This window comes from Nanorana parkeri, unplaced genomic scaffold (assembly GCF_000935625.1).
Source record: "Nanorana parkeri isolate BGI_ZX_2015 unplaced genomic scaffold, ASM93562v1 scaffold345, whole genome shotgun sequence".
NCBI lineage: Eukaryota > Metazoa > Chordata > Amphibia > Anura > Dicroglossidae > Nanorana > Nanorana parkeri.
In genome coordinates this window covers 246,359-268,909 of record NW_017306613.1, presented here as the reverse complement: position 1 = coordinate 268,909, position 22,551 = coordinate 246,359, and the positions used below count along the sequence as shown (strand labels likewise).

The window sequence follows — 22,551 nt, the reverse complement described above, 5'->3', positions numbered from 1 at the left end:
GTTTGTGTGTGGGGGGGGGGGGGGGGTATATTTTCTTGTGTGTTCTTTAGGGTAGAAAAACTCAAAATGCTCAGTGTGAACCAGGCCTTAGGTAACATGGGACTTGCAGTAACAGTTCCGCTTATCAGATCAGGGTCCCCTTCCCTCTGTAAACATTGCTATATTTAGAGTGACCTATACTTGTAAGAAAAAAATAAATAAAAAGTGAATCGTTGCCTAAGCCTCGCCTTCCGCATAGTAGGAAACGTCGCCACTATGCTTTTGGCGAAATTCTTGGGGAACAAGGAGTACCAAAATCCTGGAAGAAGACACCCGATCGTACTTAAAGTACAGCTTCTTGCAAAAATTGGGATCCTCATTGTCTCCCCAGGAGGAGCAGGACATCACCTTCACCTATGAGCTGCAGGTGGAAGATGGGGATAAGTTAAGTCTAACTTTCTCTACGGATATATTATTACCCTTTTAAAGTGTGGTGATGAAACCGGTAGGAGGGGGTGCCCTAATCTAATAGGATAACTTGTATTTTAATGCAAAGTCTGCAACTGGAGCTGTATATTTATTTTTACTTTTAAAATAACCAAAAAATAGATTAAAAAAATAAAGTAGAATTGGACTTGACAAAATCAGACCAAATAAAGCTGGCCTGAAACCATCTAACTCCCTTTAAAAAGCCAACAGATGTCCAATTTTTAAATAACTGAGGGACATCTTCGACGACAGAAAAATCCTCTAAAAAAAAAAGAGCAAGTTGCTATTTTTGTTGCACCCAGCTTCTCAGATTAGTTCAGCCCTATCTGGTCTATATGATGCTTCTATTTGCAGATCAAAAAGCTGCATCAATTGCATAAAAGCTCATTCTTACCCTAGTCCCTGCTGCCTTAGGTATAAAACAAATTCACTCAAGTTGGAAATATTTGGCAATACTAAATAAGACAAGTTTAAAAGAATAACTCTAGGTTTAGATACACTGAGCAACTGTGAGAAACGGCAATTAAGTTATCCTGTTGCTTTTCCCTGCATGGTCAAAGCAAAGGTTTGCTTTAAAGAAACAGCCAGACATTACATTTGGAGTAGACTTTCTCCTGTATAGCTGTCAGACTATTGGATTATTTAGCCATGTAAAGGGCTGCTGTTTTTCACGCTAATTCTAATATGGGCTATTGCTCCAATCTCCTGGTATTCAGTGGTGTTGTCCCAATTTGTCCCTGCAGTCTGGGAGCCTTTGAATGGGGCCCCCTCCTCCCTGGCTGCTCCTATTTACAGGAACAGTAAGGAGAGGAGGTGAGAGAGGGGCCCCCCAGCTGGGTGGCAAATTGTAAAGCAATTAATCAAGGCAGTTAAAAGGCAGAGTGGACAGGCTGAGACTGTGAGCCCCTGCCTGTCACTGACACACACTGTTTATCATGGAAATGTGACTGGGATAGGGGAGGGGGGGTGATGGCTGCTCTTAAATGCTAGCCGAGCATCTTTACACAGAGCACTTCCGCCAAACTGAAATAAGTCACTGGTTAAAATTAGCACTTCTAGTTAGTGCCAACATACTATCGGGACCGGATCAGTAAGTCCTTTTAGCTCTACTATCTTGGTGGTTCTTCAACTGCTTCTCAAGTCGGTGCAGGCATTACAGGTAACCCATATGCAACCATATTTGCTAAACAAATAAAGTGGCACCGCTTTCTAGTGTTGCACAATAGTTGGGTTTTACTGCTTCATGAGTTTGCAGACTGGTTGAAAACAATGCAACCTTACTGCAACAGTTATTCCTTAGGGATGTAGAGTGGCTGTAGTGACTAAACCTACTTTTGTTTGCCTCATTTAGTACAAGATTATGGATAACCAAACATGTAAAAATCACATTAACAGTGCTTTAACATAAACCTTGCCCATGCTGGTACCCACATCTGCTTATACTTGCCCTTTCTTCACACCGGCGCAGGTCCCCGTCCCCATTGAAGCCCTATAAAAGCTTCGTGTGATGACCTGGTGTTTAAAAAGTGGCCTATTCTCTTCTCTCCCAGTGGCCACAGTATAAGCAACTGTGAGAACCGGCAATTAAGTTATCCTGTAGCTTTTCCCTGCATGGTCAAAGCAAAGGTTTGCTTTAGGGCCTGTTCACATGAGATCAGGTCCTGATGAGGTCCTGATCAGCAGACGTGGAGCTGCTGATGCATTGCGTTTTTGATGCTGGAGTATAAAGAGTTATGGACACCGGCACTCCAAAGTAGAAAAACGTCTTTTATTGACGCACCATGCAACAATACACTTATTGCAACGTTTCGGGGTCACACAGGATCCCCTTCATCAGGCAGAACAAGTGAGTGGGGCTGTTAGTATGTTAGCTGCAGCGCAGTGCGTTTTTGACGCGTTTGCGTATCCGGACCTGACAAAATGTGACATGCAGTATTTTTTCTGTCGTAAGCTGAACGGACTGCGCACGTGAGAACTGGAGCCCATAAAACACATAGGGATACATTGGGATGCATTTTGAGTGCAGCAGCGTACGGATGCAGTCAGCACACAAAACGGACGTCGTGTGAACAGGCCCTTAAAGAAACAGCCAGACAAGATGCCAGCTAAGCCTTCCATTCCCCAGCATACACATAATGAAGTTCTTGCCTATGAAGAACTGCCAGTACCGCAGGGTTACCTCTAACATATTAGCAGTGCACAGCTATACTACAGAGAATAAGAGCAGCCATCCAGCAGAGGCTGGTGTGTTACAGCAGGTACAAAGGGCAGGCTGGGTAAACAAATTGTTCTAAATATACTTAAGTGCCCAAGCTGCTAATCGTTCCGTGATTATAATCTAATTACACAGCCATGCTTCACCAAGCAGTGGCTGCAAGTGAGATTTATGGACGCTGGGAGGTAACAAAGCCCTGATGTTGTGCATTACAGACTAAGAGAATGCCAAACAAAATTATTAGAATGGACAGCAAACCGAAGACAAACCACAATACAAACAGAAGCAAAGTCAACTGTTCTGTACAAATCCAGACGTGTATAAAAAAAAATAATTATATAATATATAAAAAAAACAAACACTCAATCGGTATTTCAATTTTCTTTAATTTTGCAACAACTAATGGGTCAGCCCCAGAGCATTCTATAGAGAGATTCGCTTAGCTCTAAAATCTGTTTGCAACTTTCTGGAGAGCAAAGTAAAATATTGTCAACTGCAGTAATATTTGAGCACATGCACCTATAATGTAAAGGGAATCTGTCTAATACATGAGGGAAACTGTAAAGCAGTGGTTCGCAACCTTTCTAGGGCCGGGACCCCTTGGTAACATTTGCCAAGTTGTGGTGACCCCCAACGGTAAAATTTAGGGATGACGCGGCTGCGACATCTGGCGGCGTGGTGGGAGAACTGACACTGTTGCGCTATGAGAGGGCTGAGGAGGACTCTCGCCTAGCACAGCAGAAATCACACAGCGACCCACAGCTTGAGAACCACTGCTATAGGCAAAGACAGGACCGGGCTCTGCAGATGGAACTAGAAGAATTGGATTTAAAGTGTGTGGCTATACAACGTATGAGGTACATACTCCACAGTACTGTCACTGACAGAGCAGCCCATAGAGTTCAGTGTAAACCGTGAGAGTTACCCCTCATAAGATGTGTCAGTCATGTGACCAGCTCCTGGGGTGGGCGGGGCCAGCTGTGCTATGTGTAAGCTGTACGCCGTCAGAATAAAACAAAAAAAAACAGCATAGGAATGCATAGCTAGATTCCTATTGGCTATTTCACTTTGCAATAGCCAATAGCAAATAAACTATTGCACCCGCCCACTGCTGCTGTCAATCACTAGAAGGGGACCTGATGGAGAACTTCAGGTCCCCCTGTGCTGATTGGCAGCAGTAGAGGGCGGTGCAATAGCTAGTTTGCTATTGCAAAGTGAAATAGCCAATAGGAATCCAGCTATGCATTCCTTTGCTGGTTTTTCTTTCTGACTGACAGCGGCCGCGATGTCAGGAGAAAAAAAAACACAAAAAACAGAGCAGATCGTCATTAGACCCCCGACGGGGTCGCGACCCACAGGTTCAGAACTGCTGCAAAGTGACAAAAACACAGCAGTGACGTTGAGAGATTCCAGATTCACCTGGGAAAGTGGACTTTCCAATAACAATTAACTTTTTATTTGCTCCCTTAAGGTCTTGTTCACACCTAGGCGTATTGCATATGCGCGTCTGTCGCGCGATTCGCGGTAAAAAAGTCACGTCGACCATCGCACGTTTCCGAAGGCTATTTGGCTGTGTCCCAATGGAAACGCGCAAAAAAACGGCCCAAAGTAGTACCTGTACCTTTTCAGCCGTGGGCCGTTTTGTAGCGCGTTAGGGACGGGCGGAAATAGGCCAAGGTGGGAACGAGACCATTGAATAAAATGGGATTTATATTTTTGAGCGTTCGTCGAGCGTAGAACGCGCTACAAAACGTTCAGGTGTGAACGAGGGCTTAGGCCTGTTAAATACGCCATTGAAAGGATAGTTACAAAACTGTTTGATAAGTGCAAAAATCTCTGTTGTCAGATATTTAAAGTTGTTCTGTTTCCACTACACACTTCTTGTGTTATCTCAAGGAAGGTGAACAGACCCCCAATTCCTGCTCATAGGACTACAGAATGATTAGCCTTTACATTGTGGAGATGGCAAAAGTAGGCGGGTCCGAGTAGTGCGACAAGAGAAAACCGGGCAGGGCTGACACCACTCAGTCTACAAAAACACTGTGTACAGTCAGTCCACGATAGGACTTAAGAGCCGAGTGAATTTTTAGCAAACCAACTGCTATTTTCTGTAGTTGCAACGACTTTAACCACCTTCCGTCCATGGCCGTTTGTGAACGGCCGGACGGACGTCTGCTAGGAGCGGGAGGGCGTCTTAAGACGTCCTGCCCCTCCCCCCTCTCGTGTGCGGCACTCAGCGCGCACACGAGAGGGAAAACTGTGAGCATGTAAACAGCCAGCGATGGCTGTTTACATACAAGCGATCAGGCGTCTCTAGAGACGCCCGATCGCTTGCAGGAGCTGCGGGTGTGCGCACCCCCCCCGTACCTCTGTCCCGCCGTCTCCTCGCAGCACATGTTACATATCGCCGCGAACGTCGGAGTGAGAGCAATAATTTTAGGGCCAATCACTGATAACACTAAACTGATGAGCGGTAAAAACGTTTAAAGTGTCGCCTATGGCCAATTTTGGTTGCGGTCGTTTTCTGCGATTTCGCGGGCGCGCGCAATTTTAAAGGTTGACATATTTAGTGTCTATTTACCCGACGTGACCCCGTCTTTTATATTATACCAAAAAAATTGGGGCGAAAATAAATGTTTCATAACATTTTATAGGGAAACATGTTTTTTTTACAAAATTTAGGGTACTTTTTTTGTTATATAGTAAAAAATAAAAACCCCAGCGGTGATTAAATACCACCAAAATAAAGCTCTATCTGTCCCCCAAAAAATGGTATAAAATTAATTTCAGTACAGCATTGCATGACGGAATAAACGTCAGCCAAAGTACCGCAGCGCTGAACACTGAAAAATGGCCTGGCCAGGAAGGGGGTGAAACACTTCAAGTGGTTAAATGCATAAAACATGGGGTACTGCACAAGTATGGAAAAGACATATGGCATGTGTGTATTTATTTTGCCCCAACATACACAAATATTAGTTTGTACTACACCTATGGACATCAAATGGGGGGGAGGGGGGGATTTAGGTCTGCAGTTACTGGGAATACATAAAACATTGTGCAGACTGAAAAAAGGAGCAGCATTCCTGATGGCTGTTGGCGGGTTCTGGTAAGTCCTACCTTTACCGATGACAAGTCCACATTTGTCTGCAGGCACAGTGTAGGTGATCTCTTGCATTCCCCCTGACGTACCAATATTCCACTCGCGACTGCGAGCCCGGCCCCTAGCCATCGCCAGGCCACCAAAACCATCCCGTTCCTGCAGGAGATGACATGGAATTTCAGGTTTCAAAAGCATGAAGAAATAATGCAGGCTTGTCATGCATATACTAAAGGGAATACACCACCTTTCTAATGTTTAAACAAAAATGTAATGTAAAAAAAATTATCCTGGTTTGAATCTTATCTAAATTCATGATCACTTTAAACTTTGTTTCTATTAATATTTTTTTTTGGACTGGGGGCAGCCCTATTTTTTCACTGCAAATGTTCTTCTTTCTGGTTGCAATTTACTGCTCCAGCTCACAATTCAAGTCTTTAAGTTGGCTCAAGATATGCACTCACTGATAAACACACCTTGTGTAACTAGTGTCACTGCCATGCATTCACTTCATAAGGCTGGCACATGTGCTGAAGCTCATTGGCATCGGGAGAAACCCTACATTTTCAAATCTTGGTTTTAAAAAAAAGAACGTTTAGATAAGTGAATTCCCATCTGTGTGTGGCAGGACTGCCATTTTGTGGCCATTCATTTAAAAATCAAGCCACACTTTTGATCAATTTCTAAATCCTATTTTTATTAATGATCACTGCAGGATGAGGATTATAGGATGAGGAGGGAGTAGGATTTTTGTAGCCACCTCAAAATCCTTTTCTTGGAGTCAATTGAGGGAAACAGGAACTCTTTAGCCTTTGGGACATCCAAAAGCAGTCCAACTGAGGGGTGGGCAACACAGAAAACAATCACGAACCGGTTCAAGAAAAAAACAAGTGGGAAAATGGCACTGCCTTCTGTTCAAAGAGCCACCTCAAGGACCTTACACCTGAAAACGTACCAGGCAATGCAAATATGAGACAGCCTTGAAAATATGAACATTGGCAAATTGATCCTCAGGGCAGACAATAGGCCAAAGGAAATAAGAGACCTCCCAGTGACCTAAGAAAATGTAGTTCCTGGGTGCACGGCCCGACCGGCCTACTCACTAAGTCATCAGAGACAGGGAAAGCACTGAGGCAATGCCAGTGACTCTGGACTTGGAAAGTACGTTGCAGCTAACTTTGACCTGAACAGTGTTCGGAGAGTGCCCCACAAGGAACCCAATGGCCGACAATCACTTCCAGGCTATGCTTGCAATGTCCCATCTTGCAGAGACGGTACTTCAAAAGCCAGGCGGAGGACGACAATGCTGGAGAGCTGCTATTGAAAACTAAAAAGTTCCAGCAGCAATGTAGAGAAAAGTCTTAAGTGATAAGGGGCGGGGGGTGTTGTCTTAGGTGTTGCCCGGAGCTGGTCTTTTTTTTTCCCCACCAGTTTACAATCCTCTGGTAGGCCGCAGCAAAACCTGAAGGTTAATGACTTCTTGTGCACCTCAATGGACGAGAAACAAAATATCTAAATTTATTTAAAGTGTAATCTTTAGCCTTCTTGCGCTAACATTTTGGATTCTAATACGCATTTGCTGTTGGTTATGTTCTAAATATTTTTGGATCTTTTGCAGTGTCCAATCCTATGATAGACGGCAACAAAACCTGAACGTTAAATGACTTCCTGTGTCCCTCAAAAAGGATGAGAAAAGGAAATTTCTCAATTTATTTAAAGTGTAACGTGGGGCTTTCTTGTGCTAGCATTTGGATTCTAATGCACACTTGCTAAATGACAAATATATAAAAATATCAAACTGTTCAGTTGTGTTCTAGGTAATTCTGTGTTGCCTTTTGTACAAAGGTGGAGTGTGTGGATCAGGTGTAGGTATAAAATGTCAGTTCAAGTCTGCAGTTTTAGTCTCTCACCTGCGCAGTCACAATGAGCTCATTGATGATATGCGCGGCATGCTGACACCGGTCAGGGAGGCCCATTACTTGCGCCACTCTTTCAGGGCTGATTCCATCATCTGCAGGAGGCAAGCACAAGCAAAGCAAAACGTTAAGCCCCATGTGCTGTAAACCCAGCTGTTATGTAGTGTTGCTTCGTATATAAAAACAGGCCAGCATATGATGCCACATCAACTAAAGCAGAACAGCAGCAACTCTGCTTGAGAGCTGTAGATTACTCAAGAGGACAGGTTTCTGTAAAAATATATCCATGCGCAAATAAAAAAAACAGTATCCAGCGGCAAACTGGCAGGGCATGTAACAAAGAATGGCGTTTTCACTAGTACAAAACAACACACGTTAAATAGGTAAAGTGGAACTCCAGCCAAACTGGTAAAAACACCATTACAGCATTAAAGTGAATAAATGTGGACTACAATTTAGTATTTGCCACAATGTCACTGGCTGTCCCACCCACTCCAACTCCTCCCTATTGGTCCTTCAATGTGAAAGACAGCCTTAATGACCAATATGAAACTGCAGGAGGTGCAGGTTAACCTTTGACTTCATGGCAAAAGCAAAATGTGCATACTAATGTCCAGTGTAGGTACGAGAAAATACTGCTTTCACTAATGTGAGCAATTCAGACACAGGTATGCCATCAGCTATATACTTTAAAAGAGGTAAATCACATTTACTGAACTACAGATCAATTAAAAAACACAAACTTGGTAAAATAATAATAGTAATAATAATAGCCATTTATGCCAATAACCTGCATCAGATATAACAAAACTGACTTTCTTCTAAATGTAAACCTTCCGCAAAACTGGGCAATTTAAAGTGATGAGGGGAAAAAAAAAAAGATAAGCTGTGTTTTGTGAAACCCTATGTCAAAACACGTAGTAGAACCATCTGTGGTTGCTCTCCTCCCCGCTGGGCGCTGCACTGTATCCCAGCCGGGAGGAGAGAAAATGTCACAGGAGGCAGAGCGGTGCGGGAGGAGGAAAGCGCTTTGAGTGGCTGACGTCTCTCCACCATGTGACAGATCGGGAGAGCGACGGTGACAGCTGTCACAGGAGGTCCAGTATGGAGAGCGGGTACAAACACTCAGCGTTCAGTGTTTGTAAATAATTGAGGACATGTTGTATGTTTACGGTGTCCTCAATTATGAATGAACGGAAGTAATCTACATCACTTCCTGTTCATTCATGATTGTGGACATGGAAAACATACTATCCCCACAAGTTAACAGGAACACTCACTACAGAGGATTCCTGTTCATTTATTATTTATTATTTAACAGGGGATGCAGAAAAAGAGATTGAGGGCTCGGTGTTCAATATCTTCTCCTGCAGGTGGCGATATTACCCTACAGTACAGGATCTCCGATCTGTTCCCTGTGTCCTTCAATGAACGGGAGAGAAAATGTAGCCACATACAAAATACTGAACTACAGATCATGAAGACGTGCATCTCCCCCGACCCCTGTTCAGCTCCGTACTGAGCCATGTACTAGAAGGAATTGTACTGCACCAACCTGGTTTGAACTGAATTCGTACGCCAGCATCGTTCTGAATTTTTTTGATCATTTCCCCATTTCTTCCTATTACGATTCCCACGGCGAATCTAGGTACAGACACCTGGGCAGTGTGACAAACAGGTAAAGGTGAGATAAAGCAGCAACAAGTTTCACAGAACAGTTCAGTCCTAAGAGTTTAATGGCTATATGTTATGTAATGCAGCAATTAGATATAATCCCTAACTGGACAACATTTAGTGTGCTAAAGCATGAACAATTGCCTTTTTTTTTTGTTTCCTACAAAAAAATTGTTTCTACCTCTCATAGCAACCTGTACTTTAGTTACCCTCCTCAGCCATTAAAAATACGCGAAAAAAACCTCATGAAAATGCATACGTGTAAGTGTGAACTGAGAATGTGTTGTGCAAAGGCAGCCCATTCATATGAATGGGCTACTTAAAGCACCAAAAACACATGAGTACTATTCTTTGGTAACATGGTGCACCACAACCCATGATGCATGTGTTGTGGTGCACTGCTACCAATGTCTGTTGACAAGATGGGTAGGGGTATTATTAGAAATGGATGGCATCACAGTACACCAATGGAAAGTGCATTTTTTGTGTATTACCACAGCACAACAGTGTGAACCCAGTCTAAGAAAAATTTAAAAAATTACCCATTTATTCGGAGTCCTATCATGTAATACAGTTATGTCGCCAAATACCACAACCCTTACTACCAACAGCAATTCCCCTTACCAGCTACTGCTTATGTTAATGGCGCTACTGAAGTAGAATGCAATTAATGAATGGCTGTTGTTACTACCAAGGATGTCACATGTCATCAGACATTCTTTAACCCTCCATTCAGACAAATACTACTCTCACAGCACAAAGTACTACCACAAAGTTCCCCTTTCCCGATATTGCTACCTACAGATTGCAAGCTAGAATGAGAATTAGAATATGTTCAGTAACCACATAAAACAACCTAATTTACTCCAATATCAAAATTTGCAAAGTGACAAAAACATGAAAAGTAGCATTGATACCGTAAGATAAAAGTAGTAAAAAGCGTATTTGCATTCTCACTCACCTCTATGCTGCCTCCTCCCATCCTGCTGCTAAAGTCATTGCGTAACCCTCTGAAGTCAGCCTGGTCCTTTTCTCTGATGATCTCTATAAAAAAAAAAAAAAAAAAAAAAAAAGGAAAGATGCAAAGCTAGTGACAATCCATCAAAGTTAATGGGTAAGTAAGGCCAAAACCTATATTTTAGTATTTGGTAGATAAAGGGTTAAGCCACCTGACAGGTTCCTCTATCTCTCAGGGATGGCAATTGGTGAGATCTCTGTGCTGAATTTCTGAGTCTGCACGCCTGCTGGCCACTAGCGTCTGTGGGATGCCGATGGCACCAATTTGAGATGCTGTGAGAATTTTCACAATTCACCGGAAGGTGCTTTCCCTTACCCTTATATACTAAAAATCCCTTACCCTTATATACTAAAATACCCGCATGAAGCGAACAAACGACACAGACCCTTATTAGTAATCACTCTACCATGGCAGTGTACCATGCATGCATCAGTGCAATTCATTTTGAATATCACCCCAAGGCACGTGTAAAGCGCAACTGTGTTACAGCACTGTGCTGCCAAAAATATGCAGGAGTTTTTTTCTTTGTGGGTCAAGTTACATCGTGGCCAAATTCCCCCTTTTAAATCTTTTTTTTTTTTTACATTATGTAAAGAGAAAGCAGGAAGCTGTAACACAAAAAAGGTGAGCCGTAATGCTCAAGCCTTGGACAGGAACAGAATCAGGAAATCTAGCGGGGAGATCTCACTGTTGGAGCATCCAAGACATAAGAAATCAGGGGCTTAGCCCATCAGGCTCTACCTATAGCCAACACATCACTTTTGGGTGGCCTTAAACAGTCCATTATAACATAGAACATGGCCTATAAAACCAAACACAAAATAGGGAAGCATGATGTTATGACGATTTATAAGCAGCGGGACAGCGAAGGTCAATATGTAAAGGGCCAACTATGAAATGATTATGTAAATGGACCATCTATGAAACGTTATTTTGATGGTACATGCAGTAAACATGCACTGCTACATTACTGAAACACATGAAGCGTTCACTATGGCCCTGGTATACACTCAGTAGCAGCCCACTATTGTAAACAAGAAAGGACCATGTGTTTCCCTTTCCTTCTTTATTAGCCTGCCTTGGAACTTATTTCTGGTATGGGCATGCAGTAGCGTCCATGCAGGTTAAGCTATGTGCCCTTCTATAGTGAATACTATTACTTAAAGCCCAACGCAATCCAAACTTTTTATTTTTGGATTTGGAAAGAGTAGTTCTGTGAAGTATGTATTGCTCTGTGACCCCGTTGGCGAGATTTTACCCCATTTCCTAACCGTGTGAGAGCTAGAGGGAAAAAAAAGGGGGGGGACTTGATTGTCACCAGGGAAGAAACACAGACTGTAAAAACCTGAAAGAGGTTCTAATTCTTCAATATACAGAGAGTTTTGTTGCAGGCTATGCTGCACCCACCCCCTCCCTTATGGAGGGATTTCCTATGATTTCCTGTCACAGCAATACTAAAAAGGGACAGTGACTGCTAATGAATACCTTACAGAGGTTATAATCCTTCTCCACTATCCAAAATAGAAGTTGGGCTTTAGGAATAAAATCACGGCAACTGTTCTCTGGTCTATAATAAGCAGGAACTAAGACGCTACTACATATCAACTGTAACAGCAGCAATGTGTGGCTTTCAACTCGTTATCATTAAAGCCCAAATAAATCTTTATATTTTATTAGAGACATGCAGTCAGGCTGGCTTAAAAATACAGATTTCAGGTTATTTAATGTGTTAGTGCGTTACTGATACTGTATATCGAGATCCAGAACTCTGCTCTCGGTGCTCCAATCAGCAATGCTTACGCTCCCCTAAGCAGCCTTTAATATGCAAGAAACAAAGCCCACAAACCCAAGGCTTGCTTTTTTTTATCCACGCATACCTGCTGCCAAAAATGTGCCCTCTGCCAGTAAATCCAGCCACTGCTCTACTTGTAAGAGCAAACAATGCTCCCATCTACTCCGTGTGCTGCTGCATCTCGGAGATCACCCATAATGACATGCACTCTGACTCAGCCCATGATATTAACCATCCACACTACTCTGGCACTGTTGGCCCTTCTTTGTTCCCACTTTTTTGGTTGCTCTAATGCCACTTGGGAGAGGAAGGGCAATTTCCACCCGCTAGTGCAAGGGAAGCCAAACTTTGAGCCTCCAGCTGTGGTGAAACTACAAATCCCATGAGGCATTGCAACACTCTTCTGTCAGTCACATATGACTTCCAGAGGCACGGTGGGTTGGTAGTTTCACCACAGTTGAAGGGCCGAAGTTTGGCTATCCCTGCACTCGGCCTAACAGTGCACGGATCACACATGCAAGGACATTGTGTTTCCCACGTCTTATAGCAGCATTCAAGGGAAAACTGTTCTGGTTACCCATAAGAGACATATTCTTCCTTTCCTTCTCCCATAGTGCAGTGGGAAAATGAAGGGAGAAATACATCCGCCACACTAGCAGTGCTGCTTTTAGACTCATGAGTGAGACCAGGAAAGATTAGTTAGGGAACTCACTAAACACCTTACAGCTAAACTTCGTATGAGTACCCATTTCATCTTTAAATAAGCTTCCTGCAACCCCCCCCCCCCCCCCCCTCCCCCCACAAGCTGCAGACTGGAAGAGGTAGGGGCAAAACAAGAGGCCAATCAAACTCTACTGCAGTGCACAGTTCTGTCATGATGACAGGAGGTGAGAGCAGAGTGAAAACCTCACCAACGTGGTGTGCTTTTTTTTCTTTTTAACTGCCCATCAACATGCTAGGGTCGGGTTGGTGACCAAGCTTTATTTCATAAAGACGAACTGTCTACACCTAACAATGCACTGCAGTTTTTGAGCAATAATAACCCTCTATTTGCTTTTTAAACCAAATCTAGAGCTGCTCTTTAATAGCTATTGGAAAAAAAAGGGAGGTCAGTGACTTGGCTACTTTCTCTGGCAAGGCTGCCCAGATCACCAGACTGGCTGGACAGGTTTACAAATCTTTTTTGCAGGTAAGACAATTCACACATACATGAAGTTGCTTGCCTAGAGTTCAGCTTTCAGTACTTAAAGCTTTGCTATTGGTCAGGCTCACAAAGCTCACACACCTGCACTTTGAACGGGTCTCCTGTGATCCGAAGGGGTTTGTCTGCACCTGTTGGTAATGGGCCGTCTTGGATCATGATCATTTTAACACCAGTTCTCTCCTGTAACATGAGAGCAAGTGTCATGAAATGAGATGTTTAAGAAGTGACATACAGACAACCATCAGACGCACACATGTCACCAATGTAATGGTTAGCCACAGAGTCACTATGCAGCTTAATCAAATAAGAGCTAAGAAGCTGACTTTAACACTTAACCACTAGACATGGACCCAACCTCAACTGCACACATAAAGCCATGTTAACAGTCTTAATGGGACATACAAATACTAGTAAAATTAAAAAAAAAAGTTATTTCATGTCCTATCCTCCTCCAGGTTGTCTTTAATTATTTTCAAGTAATCATAATCTTGGGACTGCAGGATCAGTCAGTCCGATCTCTGCTTCTCCCCATCAGCAGAGATCATATGACCAAATGCCCAGGCTTTGATTTTAATGCAAGAAGTACTGTGGGTAGCCTGGAGCAGCAGGACATACATTTTTTACATTAAGTGTAGATCTACTTTTTAGGAAAAGTGTTTTGCCAACGAAAGGCAAAAGTAACAGGTTCACTAATGCCCCCTTTCCAGCTGAACATACTCGCCTGTCCTTTGCCCCCATTGTACTCAGCTGAGTCCTGGAAGCTGAAAACTCTTCCCACCTTCTATGTGACAGCACTAGGCCAATTACCAAGTACCATGGGCTGTCACATGCAAGGAACAGGAATGAATTGTGAGCTTCTAAAGACCCAGAAATACCAGGTCATTTCTGAACTGCTGAGCCAAGTGGTGGGGGGCCTCAAAAATGAGTATGTGCTGCCAGATGAGGAATGAAAGTGAACCCATTGCTGTGCTCTGTATTCAGGAGCTGGCTTTTCTTAAACCAATCATCTCCCAACAAAAGAGGTGAAAGAAAAACGCACATTTCTCAAAAGCCTCGACCCCTACCCGTAGCCTAACCCCTGAAAATTATGCACCTTAAACCATTACCCTTTAGGTCTATATAAAGTAGCTACAGGCAATTTTTAAGTTTTGAATGCAATAAAGCTGGCCATACACTGCTAGAATTTTAGCCTACTAATGAGGCCAAAAACTGAGCAGTGTGTGGCCCCATCGACCCGCCTCCATTCAAAAGTCAATTTCTCAACTGACTTTTGCCAAAAGCCAGTCTGAAAATTCTCGACTGAACAGTGACTGTAGCCGAATCAGCTGTAGTCAGGGTTCCAGTATTCTAACCAACCACTATCACAATACAACAGCCCAGCGGGGGGGATTGAGTGATGCGTATATGGCCAGCTTAAGTAATGGCTAAACAAGTTATCTTGCTGTATGTAAGCTTTATCTTCACTTCCAGTCCTGGAGAAACAGGAAAGAAGGGCGAGATCCCCTTTTAAACAGCTGTCGCCTAATAATTACGATTTCTTCTCCATCCCTGTATGGTGATAACTAAAGGTGCCCATACACCTTACGACCATCGCAAGACTTTTGTCTTGCGATGGTCGTATGCTCATTAAAAGCCCGTACGATCTGCCCACCTTGGACGGGCAGATCGTACTTGCGATCATCGCAATGCAGAACGGGCAGTGTGCGCACACCGGCCCGTTCCGCAGATATCGGGCTAGCAGGCTAGAAACCCGCCGAGAATCGTACGATTCTCGACTGGTTTTCAAGCATGTTGGCTCGACAAAAGACGTGCGACCGTACAGTAGAAACGGTCGCACGTCTTAGTTCACACTGCTCGATTCTCGTACGATCGCGGGATTTCGCCCGATTCTCGTACGAGAATCGAGCAGTGTATGGGCACCTTAAGATTTTATATTTCCCATTGCTTTCCGCCTCTGAAAATGGTCAGGACACAGAGGGTGAACCTCTCTAATGAGGACACTAGTAAAACACTTAACTCTAAACCTCCCCTACTCTATTCAAAACTTTAACACACTACCTCTTCTACTTACCACAGTTTACACTTAATCCTAAGGACCCTTTCACACGGCCGGTCCAATCAGGTTCGCCTGAAACACTATCAGTGTTTCAGGCGGACCAGATCAAAATGCCCAATGCAAGTCTATGGGCAGCCGTGTGTAAACAGACGAGTGTCCGTTTACACCCGGTTACGCCCGACTCTGGTGAAAGACTGATCAGAGATCCATTTCGCCAGATCGGGGGTAATTTGATGTAAACGGACACATGCCCATTTACATCAGATTCCCCATAGGCAGACATGGGGTCCGGCAGTTTCCGTCTTTTCCTCACAGCAGTGACATCCGCTCAGTACTGCTGTGGTCAGGAAAGGATCTGTGCACGGATCCCCTCCTGATCAGCCCATGGTAATCAGGCCTAAAACTCAGAGCCCATTCACACCAGGGCAGTTGCGGATCAGCACAGTAAAAGCGCTGATCTCGGGGAGTTTTTAATTGCGTTTTAGCGCTGAAACACAATAAAAAATGCAGCGGTTCCATAGAAAGCTATATGGAAACCGCACTGATCAGCGTGGCAAAAATAATGCAGGGAGCAGTTCGGATCGTGCGGACCCGCGCGGTTGCATGAACGGTCCCCACCGCAATGTATGGAATCGTTCAAATCGGCGGATCCGCGCAGCCGAAAGGCCCACGGTGTGAATGGGGCCTCAACCCTTTAAACCTAAAGGGAACGTATAGTATTTTGTTCTGTTGTGCATAAACAATTAATAAGCTAAAAGGTAAACAATCCTTATGTGCTAACCATTTAAAAAGCTTGATTCTAGGTGTAATATGTAATTCTATATTTTGGATCTATACTTTGAACCTATACTGATCTATACTTACCTTGTTCACAGCTAAAACTACAGGGCCATCAAGGCTAAAATGGTTCCAGCTCCCATGCTAAAAAGGAGCACCAACAAGAAAGCACCAAAACCAACTCATTTGCCACTTCCAGACCTGAAGCGAATTAACATTATACAAATCAACTCGGAGTACAATTCCCGCTCTAGAAAATTTGTTTTCTTACAAGATACGGGTAAAATTTAAAGAACCATATTTTTAACCTCTTCACCATAGTAACATAAGTGTGCGAGAGCTTGCTTGTCCATTAGCTTCAAGAAAGCAATGCATTGTAGCCATTAATCAAATCAGTGACAGTTTGAGTACCTGTCTAATGTGCATTTCCTTACGCTTATTTTGCAGATCGCTTATCGCAGAACTGGAACTAGTGATTAATATCAGTCACTCGCCTGCTTGCAGCTGCATTTATACTATGCATTCTAAATGACAATTTTCTTTAACTTTTTTTAAAGCTAAAACAGAAGAGAAACTAAAATAGAAATTTAAGAAATAAAAAGCACTTTTAAAGGTACTGCGGTATCGGGAATTAAGTGCTAATTAGCAGCAGTCTGTACTCTTCTGAATATTAACATCTCACAAAGAAATGTTACACACTGAGTATAATTACACACACTTATACCTGCTGCAGAGCTAAACTATTAGCAAAATGGTATGGATGAGGAAAAGGAGGGGGGGGTGGGGTGCTGATAATGGACCCAAGGATAAAGTCACATTAACCCATGCTGTGCTGGAGTTTTTGGAAAAACACGGGCCAGGACCTTTTACCTGCAGCTGTTTGATGGTCTCTCCCCCCTTGCCAATAACCAAGCCAACTTTGGATGCCGGGATAAGGATCTCTTGGATGGTGCTGTTGCCATCCATATCGTTGTGAAAACCAGGCCCATTCCGACAGCGGTCCACGATCTGACCTAGCAAACGCTTTGCCTGCCTGTAGGGATAAAAGATGAATGCATTTAGTTGAGTACTGGAAAAATGTAAGTAAAACTACCCTTAAGTGTCCATTCAAATATATCCTTTACACTGCAAATATTAAGAAACCTCCTAGAAGCCAGGAAACCAATAGAGGCAACATATGTTTTCTGGCCCCTTACAAGTACCAGCTAGCTCCCATATGCTACACAAATTCTTCCATCACAGTTTTCTATATTTATCTGTTAGCTATTCAGAGATCCCCGCTACCCTCTAACAAAAAGGTCTTACTTCCTGGGATTGCACAGTCATGAGATCTTAATACTCTGAGGAAATAAACCAAGGTTGCAGCTGCACAGTAGAGACCACTCTTTACTCTGGCAGCTTTGTACCTCTCTCCTACCCTATATACTTCCAGACCCCATTGAAAGTGCTCTGAAGGGAAGCATAGGTATACCCACACCAGCTGCCCACAAAAGACACCGTCTGGTGACCAGCCTATTGCAAAGTCAGAACATTGCAAGTGTGGGCTGGGCTGTGCGTAAGCAAATGCCAAATTTCAGCAATTCTCTGCAAAGGAACTTGCATTGCATTTGCAAAGAAACTTCAAGCATGTTCCATTGCTCTTTGGGAGCCATAAAAGGGCATCATTTGGCAGCGTATTCTGCATGCTTGCCATTTTACTTGAAGGCAATACTCTAAGCATAATTTACTGTAAGCGTAAAGGGTATAAAAACACAGAATGTATAAATAAATCCTCATCAGTCCCCTACTGAAGGCTGCAATACCCCTTTTAGGGCTCACTCACACTGGAATCGGCCTGCACATACAGCTCCGTGCTGCGTGTACGGCCGTATCGGGCAGCTCCCGGGAAGGACAGGTGCTGCGTGTGATTAGTAGGCAGCCACCGCCCTTCTCTATGGGACTACGCGGCAGTACGCCCCCTACGCTCACACACCCTGCATGCCCGTGTTGGTGAGCGTACTTGTACAATGACAGGATGGATCCTGTCTCTATCTGAGCCAGGAAACACGCACCCCTACGGACCTGTACTTGAGGTGAGCGTAGGGGGGTGTACGGCCACGTACTCCCATAGAGATGGACAGGAGCCGCGTACTAATCACACGCAGCACCTGTCCTTCCGGGAGCTGCCTGATACGGCCCTGCACGCAGCACAGAGCTGTATGTGCCGGACTATTCTAGTGTGAATGAGGCCTTAGTGTGATGAACTCAACTGTCACTCAATACCCCAGTACACCACAAAAAGTGACAACATAGTCAAAAGCTTACAAAATAACCCACCCAAAATCCACTAAACCACCTGGGCAGTGCCTCCATCTGAACCCATCTTTGTAGCATATCACTTGCATAAAAACTACACTACTCAACATTTCTTGGCTAACACAGAACATTTCATATTAGTCCACGATTCAGTGGCGCTTATAATCTAATGTCAGCATCAAGCCCACACAGTCACTACATCTGTGGATTAGTTCCAGAGGAAACCCTCACGTGGGGTGGACATACAAACTCCATACAGGAAATATCCTTGGTGAGAATTGTAACTAGGACTATATCCGCTAAGCCACCTTGGTGCCCAGTTTTTTTTTTTTCCTTTTAATTCCAGTTCAATGTCCAAGTACCAATTTTCTACTACATTCAGGCGCAACTGCGTTAAACTGGATTTTGCTTTGAAAGGAGCTAAACTCTCCCTACACAGCCGCAGCACTTTCACTGAACGGAGGAGGCGCAAAGAGTAATGGGTATATATATATTAAAAAAAAGAAATCAAAACAAAGCAACTCTAGCACTTGCTGTGTAATATGCAGTTGCCAATAACACTTATTCCAGATCAGCGGTCACAGCAGCCTGGCACGAATGAATGGGCTTATGAAACGCCCTGAAAAGTCCCGAGACTTACGGGGATGCAGCAAAACCAGCTATCTTTTCCAGACGCTGGGGACATGAAAGATGGCTGTCTAATGCCAGTTTTCTGCTAAGCACTTGCAATGCGGAGCAAGATTGTTGGGGGGGGACGTACACAGAATCACCTCTACCTGCTGTGATACTTTAGGGGCTTTTGTATTTGCTCACCAAGCGAAAAATACACTGCAATTGATGAGCAGACATTGTAGCTTTTGGAGAAAGAAAAAAAAAAAAGGAGGGAAGAAATGGGGGCTGGTGGATAAAGAGTTGAGCAAGATTACACTTTGCTACATGGCAATTTGTCTAAAACCTGTACTAACACAAAGGGAGAGGATTACTTATCGCAGCTACTACTGCAGGCAAGGCACCGAGACTCAGAGGAGTAGTAGGAGGCCGCGGCACAATGCACTTACTCTATGCTTTCTGGGGTGCCCGTGAGGACGCAGGGCCGCTCTGGCATTCCGCCGCTATCTGAAAAACAAAGAATTTAATGGAAGAGATTAACTTTACTTTGATCATTTACAATGGATTTATTGCAAATATCTATACTCTAAAAAAACAGTAAAGTGTCATGGTGATTATAGTTCTACTTCTATTTCAGTATTAGCTCTAAGAAGCACACTGAGGGGAATTTATCAGAACTGGAGCAGTTGCCCATGGCAACCAATCAGCTTCTATCTTCAGCTTGTTCAGTTAAGATTTGAAAATGGGAGCTAGAAGCTGATTGGTTGCCATGGGCCACTGCTCCAGATTCTGCCTGCTCCAGTCTTGATAAAAGTCCCCTCACAGAATTGTATCGGTATAGTCCCTGTCAAAACAGCAGAAAACATACGGTATGTTACTTTTTTCACGAATTACTCAGCTTATGGTGGGACTCTAGCCAATTGTCTTATTGCTTTGGAGGTATGGTTGGTAAGGGTTACATGCTCTGCCTGGTTTTCATTGCTGTGGCCCCACTAGAAAATTATCATCCATTGCTGATGTGTCACAGAGGCAAGAAGTGAAGGGAAATCTTCCCAACAGGGATATAGTAAGTAAAATATGTTTAGGGAAATGGGAATAAAACCTCTGGTAGCATTTATCTGCTGTAAATTTGTCCATTGGAAGATTATCCTTCACTTTTTTTTTTTTTTTACATGTTAACCTACCCATTTTATATGGCTGACACAATGATCAAGGAGAGCATTAGAGAAGTGGTAGTTACAAGGGATGCACCGATAACGTTTATTTTTTCGGCATTGAGAACAGATATTTTTGTTCTGTACTCGCAGATACCAAATACCGATACCGGCATCACAAAGTAGCAGGTGCCCGGCTTCAAGGAATCCAGTATCGGCAAATTCCTGATTCCCAGGGAAGCCGGTGTTCTATTAAAAGCACACCGGCTTCATGCTCTCTCGTGACACTGTCGGGAAGCCAGGCTGCCTCGCGGGGTTGCTGACATGCCGCCCGGCTTCCTAGCCAATCAGGAAGCTGGGAGGTGGGTCATGACATCCCGCTCGACTTTGGTTAGGAAGCCAGGTTGCCTCATAGTGTCAGTAGGCGGCTTGAAGCCGGTTTCCCGATTGGCTGGGAAGCCGGCTCCATGCTCCCTCTGACCGGAAGATCCGATATCGGGTAAGTATCAGAGCTCAGAATTTCTATAGCACCAACAGTTTGCGCAGTCCGATAGGGAAAAACCCTGTATGCGCCGCAGCAGGCTATGCCTGGAGGTGGTCCCAACGCATTCAGGTCAGGCTCTGCCCTAAGGCAATATAAAAATGAGCCCAAAAAATAACATATTACCATGTCCCTGTGTAGCCGGAGGAAACACAAAAAAACTGAATTGGGGGTGGAAGGAAGTGCTTTTTATTTAATGTGGTTGGTGTGTTTCCTGTTGCAGGCAGGCGGAGCCTTCTCTCATTGGCTGTCCTGGAAGATGACTGGGGAAAGTATGAGCACAGATAGCAGTATTGGTGCATCCCTAGTACTTACAACAATAAAACTGCTTGAAATCTAGTTTTATACTGCACAGTATATATAACAGCTAGGTATAATGTACTGTCAGCCAATGAGGCTTACTACACTGGCGCATGTTTTCAGGCACTGGGAGTGGAAAGGGAGCTACTGATGCAGCTTAGCAGAGGAGGAAAGCACCGACAGGCTCTCAGCTACATCATCATTATTATTTATAGTCCAATGAGCAAACAGGTGATACCATAATCTACAGAGTGGAAACAAGAAATGGGTTTACCCTGCTAGTTATAGAATATGGCAGAGCTATGTGATTAACAAGAGTGGCTGAATATAATGATTTCAGAAGTAAATCTGTTCACATTTATGTATTTCAGCTATTAAGCTGGAGCACCACTTAGATTAGTACAAGACTCGATACAAATTACCAGTCTAAAAGCCTGTGGTCGACTGGATATCAAAAAGCAACATCCCAGTTCGGACAAAGTCACTGTTTAAATGGAGTGAGGTTTTTTTTTTTCTTTAAATACATCAACTTTATGCAAGCTTTAAGGGATGGAACCACAAATAATCCAGACTGGGCCCCAGAAGGCCAACTGTTTCTGTCCATACTCTCTGCTGGTGCTCAGGACAGCAAGTGTACTGGATGCAGGACTTGGCTCTGTAGACTTCACCATTTTCCCCAGCTACAGGCAAAAATCACTATACTTCAGCAGTTTATATAAAATAGGTTTAAAAGACAATTATGAGGCGAGTAATTTTCACTCAGCCTCATAATCTGAGCCGACCTGTGACAATGAAACTGTCACAGGTCGGCTCAATAGATCGGGAAGTGAGCGAACATACCGTCGGTTGCACACTTCTCGCTCTATCCCTGCAGAGAGCCGTGAATGTAACTCACTGCTCCCTGCAGGGATTGCCCCCTCTCCTCTCCGATCCTCCAGCGCTGACTGGCGGAACGCATGGGGAGGGGGCGGGCACAGCTGGATAGGCAGAGCCAGGTGTCAATCCCGCAGCTGGGTGGATCTCGACAGCAACGTCGGGATCCGTCCCGGCTGCGGCGTCTCAGTATACCGCGAGCTGTAGCTCGCAGTATACTGTGCTTTGGGTCACGGGAGGACGCTAGTTTGTGTTCTCCCGTGACCCTTAGAAGAACTATGGGGAAAAGCCCTGACCCCACAGTTCTCCTTTAAGGGTCCATTCACTCTATTGTGCTACAGTAACACGCCTTACTTACGTTGGTGCAACGTGGACCATTCATTGTGCATGGACCCCAACGCACCTCTCAAAGATCTGCGTTGAGCTGTGCTGCCAAAAATGCTACGTGCACCTTTTTGGGCCATAAAATGAACTGGCTGCCATAAAGTGCACTAAAAGCACAATAGTGTAAATGGGCCCACAATGTTTTGCAGTACTTCAACAAACAAAATTGCACAGC

At 44.0% G+C, this 22,551-nt stretch overlaps 1 protein-coding gene across 1 annotated transcript in view; it reads right to left on the bottom strand.

Annotated features, from left to right (window-relative positions):
- Window positions 1–22,551, bottom strand: part of FUBP3 (far upstream element binding protein 3) — a 69,765-nt gene that overhangs the window by 21,593 nt on the left and 25,621 nt on the right. The window contains exons 6-13 of the mRNA XM_018558544.1: window positions 19,574–19,631; window positions 17,091–17,253; window positions 13,469–13,567; window positions 12,761–12,785; window positions 10,335–10,417; window positions 9,255–9,357; window positions 7,694–7,794; window positions 5,804–5,942 (exon numbers count right to left, since the gene is read on the bottom strand). Of these exons, the coding sequence (XP_018414046.1) occupies window positions 5,804–5,942; window positions 7,694–7,794; window positions 9,255–9,357; window positions 10,335–10,417; window positions 12,761–12,785; window positions 13,469–13,567; window positions 17,091–17,253; window positions 19,574–19,631 (771 nt within the window). The remainder of the gene's footprint in view (window positions 1–5,803; window positions 5,943–7,693; window positions 7,795–9,254; window positions 9,358–10,334; window positions 10,418–12,760; window positions 12,786–13,468; window positions 13,568–17,090; window positions 17,254–19,573; window positions 19,632–22,551) is intronic.